Source organism: Rhipicephalus microplus, chromosome X, assembly GCF_043290135.1.
Source record: "Rhipicephalus microplus isolate Deutch F79 chromosome X, USDA_Rmic, whole genome shotgun sequence".
In the NCBI taxonomy this organism is placed as follows: domain Eukaryota; kingdom Metazoa; phylum Arthropoda; class Arachnida; order Ixodida; family Ixodidae; genus Rhipicephalus; species Rhipicephalus microplus.
In genome coordinates, this window is record NC_134710.1 from 468,943,037 (window position 1) to 468,962,086 (window position 19,050).

At 44.0% G+C, this 19,050-nt stretch overlaps 1 protein-coding gene across 5 annotated transcripts in view; it reads left to right on the forward strand.

The window, feature by feature from the left end:
• Positions 1-19,050, forward strand: part of Mcad (Medium-chain acyl-CoA dehydrogenase) — a 132,399-nt gene that overhangs the window by 98,854 nt on the left and 14,495 nt on the right. For all 5 annotated transcript variants that reach the window (XM_037413070.2, XM_037413069.2, XM_075880786.1 and 2 more), the window contains one exon: positions 5,375-5,443. In XM_037413070.2, coding sequence (XP_037268967.1) covers positions 5,375-5,443 — 69 coding nt within the window. The remainder of the gene's footprint in view (positions 1-5,374; positions 5,444-19,050) is intronic.

Consider the following 19,050-nt stretch of genomic DNA (forward strand, 5'->3'; position numbering starts at 1 on the left):
CGAGCCACTGGTGGTGGGAAATTGACCATGAAGAACGACCCTTTCAAACGAGACCAAGATGACCACGATAGCTCGTGTGTAACCATAGAGGAAGGAAAAATATGTGTGTAACGGCAACGGTTCGGCGTGCAAAAAGCGCGACTTTAGCATCTATTTGTGCTCAGATTCATCTCACAGGCGTGTTATAAATTGATTTTGTGCCAGAAATAATCATGCAAGAAGCTAGAAACTTCTCAGATAAATGCAGAAATTGTTGCAGATTCTGAAAATGTCAACTTCAAAAAGTTTTTTCGCAATTTTTGGGACCTGTGTCCCTCATTAAGCAGGAATATTGGTTAAGAAAGTTCCGTTTTATTATGGGAGTCAACTGTACTTAGTCGTTTCAATAGCTTCAACGTGGCTCCTCCACAGCTGTTATTGTGCACATGCAGCTTGGCATTACGTCAGATCAGCTCTCACGGTAACTAGGCACGATAGGTTTCGTTGCAGGGCGTGGCTTAGTGGCAGCTTCTTCAGTGCTGCTGCTTCGGCTCATGCACAGCTTGGTTGGCACAGTGGTTGTCACAGTGGTTGGCAAGATAGCAAGATGAGGCAAGGCAAGGTGGTGCATAGCTGTGGCACTCTTAGTTGCTAGATAAGTTTGTGACTAGGTGTCGTGCAGGCAGTGGTCATTTTCATGCTGGGCTTAACAGTTTTGTTGTAGAAAAGTTGTGTGTGCGTGTGTGTGTTTTTTTTTTTATGGTTTCAGCAACATATATCTTTTCTCGTTCATATATATATATATATATATATATATATATATATATATATATATATATATATATATATATATATATATATATATATCAGGGGTGAGACAGCTGTGCATATTGCGCATTTTTGATACATTTCCGTTTTCTTGCGCCAAGCTGCTGCAAAAGCATACAAATCGCGAACATTGCGCGGAACTGCTCTAAAACAGCCCTGAAATCTAGAATTTTAATGCCAACCTCAGCTTCAGTGGAAAAAAAGGCCGAGTTTACTAATGAGACGCACCCAATCGCGTATTTATTTTTTACTTTGCACTTTCGTGGTGACGAAAGCTCCCATGCTGCCACCATTATCTCCGCTAAACTGTTGTAAATATACGTGACCATGCAAAAATGTGCTACCGTGGATCGAGCATGCTGCTTTTGTGAAAACCCCAAAGTCGAGTGGCGAGTATAGCGGAGTTGACTCTTAGATTATTTGTTGTGTGTAGCGGGTTCCTCCGGTCGCTGCGGTTTTCACATTGATGCTGCTTCATGTGGTCACCTACACGTGTGCGTTTTTCGTGAGCGAGTAACTGTAGACGTGGCGTCATTTCCCTGCATGCAACGCATGCAGGGAAATGTTTTGTAATCTAAGCTCTCAACATGTGCTTTAAGAGGTGCGCTGCATGCGTGCCGACTCTAGGGTGTGCTTTTAGGCTTAGCTCGATTGGCGTTTCGGTCGGCGGCAGTGTGACTTCGTTTTATTTATTTTCTTCTTATGCAATTAAACCAGTGTCCGTACATTCAGCGGTTCGTTTCCGTGGACATGAATTTCTTACCTGCGCTGCGCGAGCGCTTTACGGGAGTTGCGGAGTGGCAATCGCAAGTTGATGTATTATCGGGCGTTCGACATCGACGGGAATGACCTACAATAAAAAAAAAAAAAACTGGTCAACGTGTGCCGTATTTATAATAACGCGGGGTTGCTGGCAGGGAGACGCATTTTCAGTATCATTCGCTTATTGCTTAGTGTCATATGCACAGGCTTTACGAGATAGTCGATGCGGCAAGGTTTCTTGGATCCGGCGCTGTAATCTTGAAGGTGGTTCTGCACGAGGTGGCCGTGAACGGCGGTGCAGAGCGCGTTTGTTATTTAAAAGCTCTTGGCGCTATCATGTCAGGCTTTTCTTTAAGCAAAGTACCACTGTTATGTAATTAAGATTCTTGTGCAATCACAATTTTTTAATTTCTTTTTGAATTTGATGCATTTTTTTTATGTTGTTGATTAGCGGGGCTGCAGCAGACAAATTCAGGGGGTGCGTTTATTATGCAGGAAAAATAAAAATCCTAATTTTGACGACTGAAGTTGGTGGCACGTTTATTATGCCAGTGTGTTTATTACGCGAGTAAATATGGTATTATGCAGAGCTGTGCATGATGCTGTTATGGCATTAAGAAACAATAAACTTTAAAACACTAGTCGGTTTGTTGTCATTCATCATCATGATGAGAACTTGGAATAATTCTAACAATCCTAAGGTCCCCTTGAATTTCGATTATATAAAGCCTACTGTTTATCAGAGTCACCTGGCCCTGTTATACTTGTATACTTGTGGTACAAAGCACATGTAAAAAGGAAACACTATGAAGGCTTTAATAAAATACTTTGTGTTGGTACAGTAAAAGCCCTCTTTATGACAGATGTAAAAGCTGACATGTCTGGTGGTACACATCAGGAAAATGTAATGACACCATTTTTTTTTTGGTGGTCGTGGGATGCGTCTTCCGTGGGGCTATTCTAGATGCTGATGAATGCTAGAAAGATGAGGTGCTGTGTTAATGTCTCATTGCTACGATGTTTCAAGCTGCTTGCATTTGTACCGAACAGTGGTGTTCGCACAATCTACACTTATGCTTAACATGTGTAAAGGAGATCGCGGGTTCGAATCCCGGCTGCGGCGGCTGCATTTCCGATGGAGGCGGAAATGTTGTAGGCCCATGTGCTCAGATTTGGGTGCATGTTAAAGAACCCCAGGTGGTCGAAATTTCCGGAGCCCTCCACTACGGCGTCTCTCATAATCATATGGTGGTTTTGGGACGTTAAACCCCACATATCAATCAATCTGTAAAGGAGATGCTGCACGGAGTTTTTTTAATGCATTTTTTTTACTTTCACTGGGCTGACATGCTTGACTTTTTCTCTCATCTCCCTCCTCTGTTCTTTAATTGATTACCGTATTTATTCGTGGAATGAACCCACTCGCATAATGAACCCACCCCCCATGGTGATCCTTGAAAAAAGAATTTTTTTTTAATGTATCTGTTCATTTTATTTTGGTGTGATGGCCAGTGTCGCTGACAATTTGAAACAACGTTAAATCAAGCTGTTATGTCATAAAATAATGATGCAATAAATGTCAAAACATAGTTAAGCAACCATGCTAAAAAGTTGCAAGCCAGCATGTGCACAGCCAATGTATATCAAAACTTAAAAGTGGCACCCTTCGCGGTAGAGCACCATCTGTGGAATGCAGGAAAAACCTTTTTCAAAGCGCCATGCAAACACAGTGGCACGAAAACAAAGCGCATGGCTTCCAAGATAATGGGCGCACGGCGGGCTTTTATGCCGCGCACCCGAACGCCATGCAAAGTGCAACCGCGCCCACCGCGCTAACAACATGTTGTGCACCTGCAACGTTTCTGCGCCGCCACCCAACGGTGCGTTTCTATTGTCGGATTTGTTGTAGTGAATTCAGTTGGAAACCTGCTGCGCAGGGCGCATTCAGCTGGTACGCTAACTACACGGCTGCATGCGCTGCAGCATGCGAACCGAGCGGCTGGACGACACTTTGGAGTCGATTCGTGCGCTTTCGTTATGGGAGAAAACAGGAAGAGCTTTGGGCTACAAAAAATATTTGACACACATTTCGCGGACCAAAAGAATCATGCGAAATTTTCGCTGTTATGACTCCCGTGACTTCTTTTCTCTCACGTAATGAACCCTTCCCCAAATTGGTCTCAACTTTTCTGAAAAAAAAAAAAAAAAAAGGTGAGTTCATTACGCTAGTAAGTACCATAACTACTTGAATCTAGGCCGGCCCCTAAAGTCTTAAGCCCGGGGAAAAAAAAGCTTACCTCGTATGTAGGCCGAATGAAACAGCAAAGACCGCCGCAGTCACAAAGAGAAAACATTTATTGAACATGATGATAAAACACAGCAGTTGGTTCATGATGCAAATAACTCGAGAAACATCAGGTGCCAGTCCTGTTGTGCTTCTATGACGTTGTTTTCCTCACGCTGCTTCTAGTCCGATGCCGCGCTCAGTCATAGTCGTCGACACTGTTTCCCTCCTTGCTGACTACAAACAGTTCACGATCCTCGATGCCATCAAACGCATTGGATATGCCGCACTTCCTAAAAAAAGCACACAATCAAAAATCCCGGGTTGTCGTCCCACACTGCAGCCCCTCCAGCGACGCGCAATTTTTCTGTCCACTCCAATCTCCCACCTGGCTTGAATGTTGGACGACGATTCCGGCGTTAGGACAACTTTCCTTTTATAAGTGGCACTGTAATGCCACTTATAAAAGGAAAGTTTGGCGCCATTGAGCTACGCCACCTGTTTGGCGCCATTGAGCTACGCCACACACAGAGCACTCGAAACGTGACTCGAAATGACGAACGGTGCGCCTCAACGCTCACCACACAGATGAAAATGGCGGCCTCACATGTGTACTTAAAGGCCACCTTCGGCAATTTTTCGGGGTCGGTGGATCTTGATGAAATTCACTGGGCACATTCATTGGCACGTTTGCGCCATTCGTGCAAAATTGCAGGCTTGAGAGTTTTTCAGATTCTTTTCGAATTAATTTTATAGCTTGCCTCGAAACGCTCACCTCGCTTGCCAGAATTAATGGTAATATTGTCACTGTGACGTTGAGTTTTGCCTGATGGAAGTGATGGAACTGATGTGCCACTGCAGTGTCTGCTTGTCTGCTATGAATTGTGTGGGTTTTGCCGGCGCTTGCTTGGTTGAGCGTGCGATTTTCTTTTCCTTGTTGGTGGGCTGCGATAGTAAGTGGTGTTGCGTTGTGAGCCACACACGATTCGCCATATATTTACCATGACAATGCAAGCATTTTAGCCGATCGCTGCGGACGGCGTGGACAGGTAGTGCCATCTGGTGAGCATTATGCGCAATCAGGATGGTTCCGGGCAGCGCTAGGCAAATGATTACATCACATGTAGAAGAGCACTCAGTTGGGTTTCGGTATTGCGGTTTTTTGGTAATTAAAAATTATTTTCCAATTTGTTGAGCATTTCAGCTATTGGGCACGGGACAACAGTGTCTCAGGAACATAAAAACACCATTATCCTGACATGGTCGAAAAATCGCCGAAGTTGGCCTTTAAGCCATGTGTTGGCTTGGTTACTAACAGCTATAATACCGTCTAGGTGGCGCTAGTTGTGCACCGCTTTTTTTTTTTCAATGAAAATTGGCCCGTGTTTAAAAATCCTCGAAATAAGCCGACCCTGTAGTTTGATGCATCAAATTTGAAAAAAAAAAAAAAAGAACTTATCGGCCTAGGTTCGAACAAATACGATACAATATATATATATATATATATATTTTTTTTTTCAGAATGTCGTCATGAAAGAGGGTGATGGCTTCAAGGTGGCCATGGGAACCTTTGACCGCACCAGGACACCCGTGAGTGTTGTTGTCACATAGCATGTGTTACTGTCACTTAGGATTTTTAAGAACTCATGAAGGGGCCTATTAGACCTTAGGCTAGGCATCCTGTAGACACTACATTTATTGGAATAACCATTACGAGGATTCCGCAACACTGTTTCAATTTGGTTGAAAAACACTGCCCATGAGTAGTGAAAGCTCATATGAACATGTGAGCCAAGTAATATAACACTAGTTTGTCAGAACACTTAGTTTTGTTTCATACAGCAGAAAGGCACACATTTCAATTAGCCTTGAACTATGAGTCTGCCCTTAAATCCTTCAATCATAAGTACCGTATTTACTCTAATGTAATGTGTGTATTATGCAAACGTTTGCTACCCAAAGCCAACCCTGGCATCGCAATTGAAGACCGCAGTTTACATTCTCTAAGAAGTGCAATAGTGCACACAGTTACTTCATTTTCATTCTTTTTTCCTTCCTTCCTGGAAGGTCACCACTCGCGTTACAATTGTGTTAGTATTATTATTGAGCCAATACAGTACATGTCACGCCATAAAAGTGGCTTAAAGATGGTCTGAGCCACTTTCAGGGGTGGGTCAGTGTCAGGGGAGGATCAACTTGAAGCTAATTCTTGGTGGTGACTTCAATATCAACATACAGGAGTCGCCTGCTGCCGCAGTTATATTTATTTCAGTGGTCGAGTCATGTGGCTACAGCATAGGAACAGAAACGCCTACACGTGTTACACCTACTTCAGAAATGTTGATTTATTTTTTTATTACCAACATAAATACAGGTAACCTAGAGTCGGGTGTAGTATATTTTAACATGAGCAACTACTTGGCACTTTATTTTGTTACTGAAAGTGCAGTAAAGAAACCGTCATAATTTCCCGCTAGAACAATTCAAAATTTCACACCTCTCACTTTGACTGCTTTCAGTGCAAGTTTTTCCCAAACAGTGCGGTATACCTTTCACAAACTGCAAACACAGCATATGAAACATTTATAGCTATATTTAAACAAATCTAAGCATAATAAAGAAAAAGTTGTTAAGAAAAGTCGTAAAAGTCATAAGTCATAGAATAATCGCCAGTGCATAACGATGATAGAAGGGAAATCAAAGCTATTCATAAAGTTTTTAAAAACTAAATATGTGTCAGACTTGAAGATATTTAAAAGATACCAAATACCGTAATTACTCGAATCTAACGCACACCTTTTTTCCGGTTAAGCGAGTTCATAAATCGCATGCCCGTTAGAATCGAGTACGAAAAAAAAAAATGAATACGGTCATTTTAATGCCATCGGCATTCCAAAATGGCCGCCCTCTACGTGCGACGGCATGGCGCGTCGGCCATTTCTGCCTATGTGTTTCCCATGTGTGGCACTTCGTACGTGTGCTGAGAAGTTCGTCATCTTGGTGTGCATTAGCATCGACGGCGTGGAAGGGCCGACTCCAAAAACTCGACGAGTGCACCACGATGCTGCTTTTAAAAGAAAAGTCATCACGTGTGCCAAAACGGACGTAAATCGGGCTGCATCACGGGCGTTCGGCATGCGGGACTGGCGGAAACAAAAGCAGAATATCGTCGACAGCAAAGATTCACGCAAAGGCTTCAGTGGACCACAGCAGGGTCGGTTTCCGCAAATTGAAGAGCTGCTCGGCGAGTATGTGATTGAGCAGTGAGCGGCACAGCGGCCCGTGACGACAGAACTGCTCCAAGTGCAGGCTATGCAGTTAGCTTAAGAAAGCCAGATGCAGAGCCAGTTTGAAGTGAGCAGGTGCTGGCTAACTAACTTTATGAAGAGGAAAGGCTTTTCCCTCTGAAGGCGAACGGGCATGTGCCAAAAGTTGCCGGAGGAGTATGAAGAAAAGCTTCAGTTTTCAGAGGTTTGTCCTAAACTTGCGGCACAACAACGGCTCCCTGCTTAGGCAAATCGGGAATGCCGATCAGACGCCTCTTTACTTCGACATGCCTGGCACCACAACCGTCGACAAGAAGGGGGCGAAGCAAGTTCGCGTGCTGACATTGGGCCACGGTAAAACGAGAGTGACGGCAATGCTCCGTTGCACGTCAGATAGGCACAAGCTTTCCCCGTACCTCATATTTAAACGGAAGACGCTCCCGAAAGGAGTCTTTTTTCCAGAGTGGTGTGATCGTGTGGGCCAACGAGCGCGTTGCAATCGATGTCTTACTTTTTTTTTTTCGTTGTGGAAACCGGGTGCGCGTTACAATCGAGGGCGCGGTAGAATCGAGTAAATAGGGTAAGGTGAATGCCTTTATCAGGACAGAAAAAGAAATGACTTAAATCAACAATTTCATGCAGACTGTTGCAAGGGCAGTGTGGAACTGTGTAGGATATTTAACGCTTTGCTGCACAGGGCATCATTTTCTCCAGCAGTCACTGAAATGGTTATAGATAATCGTGCAATTGAAGATTCAGAGCTTAGGATAAAGTTCAATCATTTCTTTAAAAAAATCCTACAGCCAACTCGAGCAGTTCAGGCAACTATAGCTAATACTCGCACAAAACAGACAAAGAACATATTTCTTGGACCAACGGACAACGAAGATATAGTCTCAATTTTTTCTGCAGTAAAAAACAGCAGTAATCGTGACATAGCCGACATTCAGATTTCTCTGATTAAATATGCAATAAAAATCTTGGTTCCCATGCTCTCTCACATTTATAACTTGTCCCCATGAACAGACTGCTTTACAAAAGAAATGCAAACGTCCATCGTCACTAACGTCCGTGATCACCATGCTGTGTAAGAAAAGAGACGAGAATGAATGACTTTACAAATTATTGGCCTATTTTTATACTACTCGTATGCTCAAAGGGCTTGGAGAAAATTATTTTCGAAAGAGTCATGAACTTTTGCATTAAGTTTGACATCATATCTTAGTCCCTACATGGTTTCATGAATTGAAGGTGACGGAAATAATCCTCAAATTGTTTGAAACTAAAAAGTATGCATTGTTTTCTTTGTAGACTTTTCTAAAGCAGTCGACCGTTTCTGTCATCAGACTCTATTTCAAAAATTAGAATTGTATGGCATTAGTGGCATCTCACTTTGCTATAGTTTTTACATTGTGGAAACAGATTTCTTTAGACCACAGACTACAAATAGGCAACATGGCAATTGAAGTTGTAGAGACCATTAAAACTTTAGGAGTATTTTTCAATTGCACAATGTCATGGGATTCTCAGATCAATCTGATTGCTAATCTTTCAAAATATGCCGGTATACTTGCCTGAATGTGTCAGTTTCTTTTGGTTTTGGTAAAGTTAACACTTTATAACAGCCTGTTCTTGTCGCATGTAAATTATTGTCTTTTCATATGGAAAAATACAGTAGTAACAAACATAAATGAAATATACAAGCTACAAAAGAAAGTTTTTAGGTATATAGTAAATGTCGACTACTCACACGCACCTATGAAATATCTAGGAGCTTTAATATTGTCCCAATTCACAAACCTTACGAGTATTCGCTAGTAATCAGATAAAAGCAATCTGTTTTTCACAACAACTGTGCCTCCTAAAACATCTTTGAACTGGAAAGATATTCTACTCTTTACCCTACTCGTCATCTGCAACACTGGAACATTCTGTTGTGTAGAACAAATTTTGGGGCAACAATTGCTGCATTTCAATGTTTTCCTGTTACTGAATAAGCTACTTCAAAGAAAAATAACTATTGAAAAATGCAGTGCACGGGTCAGAAAGGAAATACTTTTATCGTGACAGTTGATAGAATGATGTTTGTTTAATTTTTTATAATTTGTGTGCAGAAAATTGCTGTTTGTGTATAAAAACATTTGTGTTATGTTATATTTTGCATAGTTCCATGAAATTCATGTAGCTAGAAACTGCCCATGTATGTAAGTCGTTTGCGCATAGCATTGTTTATATACATATTTGTACTTGTACTGCGCTTTTTTCCGCGCTCTTTGTTTTTTCACCCATGATCTATGTCGTCGTTGCTTCCACGTATCAGAGGCTCGGTCTTCCTGAAGTGGCAAACACCACTTTTCTCCCGAGCCTGCCCTCATCCTTGAAATGAAATAAAATCGAATTGAACCTGACAAACTCCCAATTTAAGGCACAACGACACATTTGGTACTCGTAAATTTAATATCGGAAAAGTAAGTCATAGATTTTCTTCAATACAAATGCTTTGCTGCATATTCAGATCGAATTCTGGCCACGGTAGCTGCATTTTGATAGAGGCAACTATGCTTGAGGCCCGGGCATTTAAATTCAGGTGTGTTTCACAGAACACCAGGTGGTCCAAATTTCTGGAGCTCTCCACCACAGCATAATCATGTTGGGGTTTTGGTATGGTAAACCCCAGAATTGCACATTCAGGCCAGTGCTGCTGTTTTCATTTTTATGGAGTGCAAATAAATCTTTTGCTTCATATTAAGGCAAAAGCCTTTAATGTCTCATAAACGCATCCATCCGTCTGCTTGTGTCCTGGAACGGTGCCAGCTGTGGCCTCTCCACCTCACATTCCCTTCGCAATCACGTGATTGCGGAGTCAAAAAAAAAAAAAACTAGAACAAAAACGCAAACATAAAAAAGAATCCTTTCTCACGGAGCAAGAATTTTTAATCAGGCGCAACTGCACTCGCTCGGGCGCCATGAAAAAGCCGCTATACTTACGTGCCCTCTGTCGTGAAACTCCGCTAATGAAAGAGAAAAAACCAGTACACCGCTCTCACTGCACTCTAGTTCAAGGCCACTCTGCTCCTATTCGCCGTCCGCGCTTCATGTCCAACTGGGTGTTTCTCGCTGGCTCCAAATTTTAACACAATACCGTAAAATACATACCTGCCAAGTCTCCCGGATTTTGACCGTTTCTTCCGTTTGTACAGATCTCATGAAAATCTCCCAGAAATCGAAATTTCTGTGCATAATCTGGCCTCATTGACTAAAACGCAGCCCAATCCACTCCTGGCTTTTCGAACCTACTCCATTTTATTATAAATGAGTTTAAGAGGCGTTCATTCAAACGTACTTTATAATCTCAGTGATACGAAACCGCCGCTGATACGAATTCTTGAAATTTCCCAGCCAAATTTCACTATGTTCATTGGGCCTCAATTCGAATGTTCTGAAGACAATTCCTAATTGCGGCGGGTGATACGAAGTTTAATACGGAAACCGTCGAACGAAGGCAGAGAGTAGCGTGCTCGAAGCTTCAGAAGTACGCGTGCGACCGGCGCACGCACTGTCTTCTACAGTGCTTGTGATTCTCATTGAGACAACCGCTGTGGACGAAACCGCGGTTGCTCTTGACACGATCATGAATGGCGACGACGTAACTGACAGAACCCCGAAAGTGCGCCAGGAAAAAAAAGTGTGCCAGTAAGCCGAAAGTGTGCCAGTAACCAGCAAAAGCAACGCTGCTTTCTGCTAACTCTGCGGACAAAACTGTGGCAGATGCTCTCGTAGGTGGCATAAAACGACTTAGTTTTGAAGGGGCGTGCGCATTCAGCCAAGTGCACAGGGATCGGAAAATGAACTGCCGTTTGCCGCAACCGCCGCGCACAAAGCCTTGGTAGCGGCAACGCGATAGCGATCTACGAGCTCTGAGGGCACGCAGTAGTAGGTTAAAGGCAGTGAATACGTAAAAAATAAAAAAATGTTCGTTTCGCCGCAAGGGCGAAGCAATAAATGTGACACCAACAACTTGGAATGTAACGCTGAGAACGGCAAGCATTTCGAAACGTGTAGTGCGCTGCTCACACACAAATGACACACGAAAACGATACTCGCAGGACGAGAGCGAACTAACAACGTTTATCGCTCGGTGCTTAGCGCGCTGTTTAAACGAAAACGATGCAAGATACTTATTCACACGTACAGATGAGTTCAAACTAACAAGTGTCCCAGTTGTCATACTTCGCAGGGTATGAAAAGCGTGCTGTTTTCACAAAAGGCGCCTGTGCAGAGACCAAAGTGACTTTTGTGGGCCCGGCAACTAACGCTTTCGTTTCAGTGAAAGCCGAAGGCACAGGATTCCCCCACCAAAGGATAAGCACGCACGCACAGGCATCTACCCTTCCTCCCATCCCCCATCAATGGGGCAAAGTACACGTGAGAGATAAGCACGGGGCGGCTTTTTTTCTTTGAGTGTTCATATATATAGATACATATACATATACGGTGAAGGAGGGTGGCAGCGGCATTGCTATCGCAGTAAAAAGGGGCAAGACGCGTTCTGGCGTTCTCTTCAAAAGAATCTAGCAGTGAGCAAAGCTTTGACCCGCGCTTTTGCGGCAGCCAGCTGCACTGTCCCGTCCGATCACGTGTGTCCCAGGAAGGCACACGCGAGTTGTTTTGACCAAAATAGATTCTGCTAGTTGTGTTAGTCCTTTTAGACTCTCACCTTAGTGAAAAACTCTACCCTTGTGTGTTCGGCCACTCCTAGCCACTATAAGACCGCAACGCTGATGTTAGCGCTTGCGATTGAGACCCCCCTCCCACCCCGTTTGTTTTTCACGATGTTTTTGTTTGTTTGTTTGTCCTTGTTTTTTTTAGTGCTGCATCTCCCCTGCCCCCCATCACGAAAATCTCCTGGATTCAGAATTCTTAATTGGCAGGTATGAAAATAGCTCGTTTGGCAGAAAGACCGGCTTCGGTGTCGTTGGTAGAGAAGGAAAAATTTGCATTGTCCATGACTGTTAAATTAAAAAACATGCAAATGTCTTCATTTCTAGGCACGTTTTAGATAGGAATACAGGCAAGCCCACATATAACGGCCCCACTTAAATGAACGATATCCGCATGACCGTGAAAATATACATTGGTGCAATGGCGCAAAATCGCACTTACAACGAACGTCTCCGAGCGCCGTTGATGGGTTACAGCGTACAGAGTCAGCAGTCTGCCGACTTCCCGAGAAACCAATTTCGACCACCAATCAGGCATCGGTGAGGTGCCCATACATTCTTATTGTTGAATGCCAACCCTGCCTCCGCGGCCCTTTAGTTGCCGCTCTCCCCGACCGCTTTTTTTTACGCACCCCTCTGTCGATCCTCTGTCCCCCACTACTCTAAGCACCCCGCATCGCCCGACGAGGCCCGTGTTTTCACACTGCCACCGATCTTTCGAAGACCGGTCGGCCATCTGCCCTGTTTTTGATCGCTGGTACTGACATTGGCGTTGCCGACCTGGAGTGACCAGACCATTTGCCCACATCGTCGGCCACCGACTGTATCCGATAGTCTACGTCTAGTGCACGTGCATACGCTACCCCACCAACTCTGATAATTTGCAATCCGTTTCGTGTTTAGGACTTATTCTCGCTCACTTCGCACTTGGCTAAGCATGCCTTTGGCGCACGTGCGGAAGGGCAAAAACGGCTGTTAAATTGTGCGGAACGAATCGCGAAATATTTTTCATGAGACCAGGCAAACCCGCCGGCGCAGCAAAACGATTTTTTGACCACGGCCGCCGAGTCTTCGAACACCGCTGCGTGCACCGATCTAGGCGGCCATGCTTTGACTTCTGAGCGCAGGCACTCTTTCCAAGTTTTTCTACGTGCGAGTTTCGCGGACCTTTCAAGCAAGCTACCCAACCTGCCTCCTTCCCGTGTGTTTTGTTTTCAAAGTTACCTTCCCGCCGCATCCTCACCTCTCTTTATCGCAACTCTTTGCCCTTCTCTCGCAAGTATGCTCTCCTGTCTTGATCACAACCCCTTCGCCCGTCTCCACCGCTCCGCGACGCCCGCCACGCTGGCTCGAATTAGTTTCATTTTCTGACTGGAAACAGGCCCAGAGCCGTTCCACGAATTCTGGCACGTGTGTCGCGTGTGCGCGTCTTGCTCGCTCTTGTTGTGCGTGTGTAGTCATGATGGCCGACGAGAGGACTAGCACACTTTTTCCTGTCGCTCAACAAAACGTCGAAAGTGTGACCGCTTGGCTTGAGCGTAATCCGCGCGTTAGGTGCTGCGTTGCGGAGCGCTTGCTCGTAGCTGTTGACCACCTGGCAGCCAACTTGCCGCTTCGGGCGTCCCGGTATTCAGCTGTAGAGATGGTGAATATTTCATGGGCGGCGGTGACGGCTACATGCGCACGAAACGGTTTTCGTGAGGCCGACTTCGTCTACGTCGGGCCCAATGCCTAGCCTGAAGCTTCGGAACTGCGGCGGGGATTTGTGGCAGCGCGTCGTCGACTCCGACCTAAGAGTGTGGGTGGGACATCTGTTGTGATGGTTTAATTACGGCCGATGATGATGCCAACAATGGGGAACCGTGCACAGATTGGGGCATTGTGAATGAAGTACGTGGCGAGAGCGATTTGGAAGAATCTGATTGCGAGAACGACGAAACTTTGGAGCCAGTGCCTCATGCAGCTTATGCCACGGGCCACGGTGAATGAGCATCCTGCCGTTTTAAATGAACTCAAGACCGCCCTTATCGCTTCTGCTGTTCGAAGCACATGCATCACGGACTTTTTGGGGCAAGAAAGTTTGTGTTTTCACTCACAACTTTTTTAAAGCTGTGTTTCATTTACTACGAACTTCGGAATACAGCGAACGGATGCCGCGTCGCGCTCAGGTTCGTTATAAGTGGGCTCGACTGTAGCACCCATAACATTTTTCATTGTATGCAGCTGCTCGACTACAGAGCTACAACACTGCTGGAAGCTGCTTCATAAAAAAGAACTATATGTGTCATGTAGTGCCATGTAACATGTCTAAATGTCATGTAACTGGCATGGCAGAGTTACCATCCGAGAAGTGCTTCTCACAAACGTAGTCACGAGGCGTCAGCTGGCGATCTTTCTTAGGTATGGCGCTAGCCCACATTTTCAGCGTCACCGGGTCACAAGGAACATTGAAGGTAACTACTTTTTCCTTTCAGGATGTGTATTTACTGTTGCATTTCGGCACAACACATTTCTGCCCCATCTTGAAGATGCATTGTGCTCGAATGCTGCAAAGCATTCTCCTTTGTCGCGGCATGAAAAGCGCGTGCAATCAGTCAGCGCGCAAGCGCAATGCACTGAAACCACTGAGAGCACCACCAAGTTGTTTCCTTCCTTCATGGAGAGCACTAAAAAGACAGAAAGCCTGCATATTGGGAAGGGATTCGCAACAGCTTGTGGGGAACTTTCCCTCCCAAGGCCACCCTTGCATGCTCGCCCACAACGTGTGAGCGAGGAGTGAGAGGTGCGTGCATGGGGCTGACGTCGTCTGCTTCTAGGCGATTACTAGCAGCTCATTTCAAGTGCTTTGTGGTCTGTAGTTCTGAAGTGTCAATTAGTAACTGCCGCTGAAATATCTGTCACATCGCGTTAATCATGTTACACACAAAAATCTGAAACATTTCGCAGTGTACGAGGCGCTATCACGATTTTTATGCGTCGCGTCCATAGAAGCGCATGTAAAAAATGGCAACACACCGAAAGCATCACTTGCCGAGCGTTGGTGTAAACAACATTATGTTGCCCTCACCCACTGGTGCAGCCTGAGAGTTTCCCTTTCTCGAATACTTTTTTCTTCGTGCCCCCCCCCCTAAAAAACAAAAACAAAGGGGAAAAAGAGACAATGCATAGTCGGTTGAATGGCCGCAGGTATCACCGAACACTCTTTGGCATTTAGAAAGGGTAGGTTTGTGCAAATATATGAATGGATATCACAGTATTTGAATTGGCTTTGATTCGAATTTAAATTAGTGAAAATTTCGAAGTATTCGAGCCTAATGAATAGGTGTATATTAGTCCGCATGTGATCCCCGTAAGCATGGTTTCACTGCATTACAGGGGAGCTAAGCTGTGAAAACGTCTAATTCGAAATCTACACTACCGCAAAACTTCACTTCAAGGTTAAATGAACATATCACCCTCACATCGATTTATCATTTTTTATGTTTTAATGCTTGTTATACCAGCTTATAGGCTTTAAGTATAGTAAATGTTAAATAATACATTTTACAGGTTATTGCTTGCATTCTATCAAAAGTCATATCCTGCCACTATTCAAAGATGTTTCCACTTGCTTTGAACAAAAAAAGGGGGGGGCACTTGTACAGTGCTTGTCTCAATTAAAAAGTAATATTGATATTGTGCAGGTATGTCCGTCTTCTTTTATAACATGTGATATATACTATTTGAACTCTATTTGAAATTATTCAACCAAAATCTCTATTCTTTTCGAGCATGAAATTTACTCTTCGCACAAGCCTATCGAAGTATACCTCAATTTTTCGATGCATACACCTTTCTCATTTATCTGCGTTGGCATGCACTACCCCTCAAGTGCATTTTGTTTAACTACATTTGTCAAATATAGTGCTGTTTTGTCTGCATGAATGTTTTTTGCAACAAGAGAATAGATTGTGGCTCTGGTTGGGCAAGCTCTTGTGCTTAGCCCCGATCACAGCAGTGGTTGTGAACTTTTCTCCTCACACACTATTGGCAACTTTTGAATGGGATTTGCAAGGCATATTGTTCTATGCAGAGCTGTGCATGTCTCTGCTTGACTGCGTTTAATGCATGTGCTGGACTCAAAAAAAAAAAAAAACAGCCCACAGAGTAAGTAGCACCAGTGCTCAATGGTGGTTTCTGTGCTCGCATTACGCTGCTTTTCACATCATATTTATGGTATATTATATAGCAAGCGGTGTAATAGTTGTGCCACTTGCTCCAATTTGCGACCTTTGCACCAAAAATGTGCAATTTGTTGAGGTTGCGCCTCTATGTGCCAAAATGACCTTCTAGCCTCAAAATATTCACTTGTAAGGCGTTCCTAACCAAGTCAAGATCAAAATCGTGGCAAATCCACTCTACAGAAACATGAACTCAGTTGCCTACGTAGAACACAAACGCCACAGAGCAATGCTGCTTCTCTAGACACCTGACACAAGCGACAAAGCCACAGTTGTAGATCTGAGGCCATATACCCAGCAGAGAGCACATTCTGCAGCACGGTCGACATGATTGAAAAATGCAGCAACACAACTACAGTATTAAAGGGGCTCTGAAACACTTTTTCAAGTAAGCATGAAATGAATTCACTGGAAGAGCTTATTGCGTCATGAATTCAATGGCGCAAACATTTCAATGATCCATCCAGTGTGAGTGTAGTTAAAAAAAAAGATTTGTTGCATACTGCAATTGCATTCTCTCTTCTCTCATCTCGATGAAAGCGCTGGAAGCTAAGCAGAGAGGGATGGCAGCGGCAAAAATAATGTCAGGCGTGCCTCGTGACCTTGAGCACTTTTTTCTTTCTTTTTTTTCGAATGCATGACTTTTTCAGTGTGAACGCGCGTGCACGCGTGGACAAGTCGCAGCCTGTCGCGGCGATGTCTGCAAGGACCGAGCGCACCATGTTCAAATCAGCCAATGGCTGATAAATGGCTTTCTAGGAGTGATTTTTGAGCCTTTTTCGCCATTTGCTTACAGAAGAGAAAGCAATTTTTAGCTGACTTAATAATTTATTGTGAACTCCAAACTGTGTGCTGTGCTATAATACTTGGGTCGCACGTTATCGAGAGCCTCTACTACCGATCTGCAGCGTTTTCTGACCATGCTCAAGAAGTGTTGCAGGGTCTTTTAACTGTTGGTATTTAAGAGAGCAGGTAGCAATTGCCGTGGCCCTCATCTCCACTAAACACAGCGTCATTCTGAGCTAGTCAATCGTTGCAAGGGGCATTTTGTGCAAGGAGGCATTTCACATCATTCTTTCAGAATTGTAATGAGTAGCTAAGACAAGCATTCGCAGGAGCCCATATATCAAATAAAAAATCTGGTTTTTAGTGCACACAGACATAGACATGCGTCACCCAAATGGGGGGGGGGGGGGAGATTTTCCATGTGCTGTCAGAAGAACCGATCCACTGCATATCCCAGGGGTACCCTCGTTTAGAGATTCTGTTAGGCAAGTAAATGGCTTCAAATACCTTGCACAAGCACTAGTTTAAGACCCTTCACTAATAGCTACAGGCAGGGGATAAGTATACAGTCGACATCTTATTTCTCAGATGCCCAAAATCCGGACATGCTTGATTTCCTGAACTCATCTGTGGCACTGTCAAGTTCCCCATAGAGTCATTGTATTAAAAGTCCGAAATTCCAGACGTTTATAGTATAGCTTTCGCTATCTGATTTTCCTGACTTTTTACCGCTAACCGCAGACTCTATGCCACTATCGACGCTGTCATTTTGGTTATTTTCGGACCCTCAACCCGCTGCACCGCAGTTGCTGTACCCTTGAAACCAAAAATGATGCAATCCAGTGCACGCCGATTCGTTGAAAGCTGTAGCGTAGGCCGCATGGTCTGGTATGGTGCTGCGCAGCCTGTGCTCCTAGAGCAGGAAATACTCTGCTGTTGACCTATTTGACCTATGGTCTACCGTCTGCATGCTTGCAGACTTGTGGAAGGTGGTTACGCAACAGACCCTCAAAACTGTTTTTGCCACGCGCGCTGTACACTGGACAGCGAGACAGCCGTCCCTCCCGGAGTGGACAGTGTGTGCGACAAACTTCGACACATGGACATTGCCTTTGATGATCTGCACGTTGCCGGTGTTTCGATTCCAGCCGAGATAACCCTTGAGGGCTACATCGACGCTGACGAAGACCTTAAGCTGTGTGTAGAACTGACCGATGATGAAGTCGTTCGTAAAGTTACGGAGAATTCCAAGGACTCTGACACCGAGATAAAGAGGCAGCACCTACATAGCGAACGAACTTGGAGTTGACCTGAGCACTGATGCTGTCATCGGTGTACAGCGACATGACAATTGAAATTGAAGCAGATGTCATTGCGGGCAAATGGAATGACGGGCAAATGACAATAAGCAAATTATTTATTACGCCTATGTGTTAACAAATGCGGTAGTGCCAGCAACATTGGATTTTTTTTTCTTTTTTTTCTTTCGGCTCATTTCAGAGCCACCTAAACCATGCATATGCTGAATTGCAATGAGAACTCTGTACTCTTAGTGTGACCTACTCCTTCATTGAAAAATACCTATTAAAAAGTATATTTTCACTTGCATTCATTTTTCCGGACTGCTTGATTCGCAGATTTCCGGATATTTTCGCAGTGCCTTGAGGGTCGGGTAAATGAGACGTCGACTCTGTGGACTTGTACGAATAGTGAATTTTAGGTTCGAAGCGAATAGCAAGTTTGCTCGAATAATTTCGAATCGAATTCGAATTATATGTATTGATGTACGTCATAAAAAATGGGAATATTTATCATGACCTAACTAACCTGCACATGGTTTTTTAAAAATTGAAATAGGGGTGCTATGGAAATGTAATTTTTTTTTCATTCAAAAGAAGTTGAATCAACCTGGAGTAGTAGCGGGATATGAGTTTCAGTAGGATGCCAGTGATAACCTGTAAAATACTTAAAATCTTAAAATTTATCATCCTTAGAGCATATAAGTCGTCATAACAAGCTTTTAAGCTTAATAAATTGATGATTTAATTCGAGGGTAACATGTTCATTTAAAGAGGCCCTGAAACACCTTTTCAAGTAGCCACGGAGCCATAAATGAGCTTGTTTCTTCACACATTTACCGCCACAAAATTTTTGGAATGAGTTCAGTACGAGCAGAGTTCAAAACATTTGTTGAATGCTGCAAT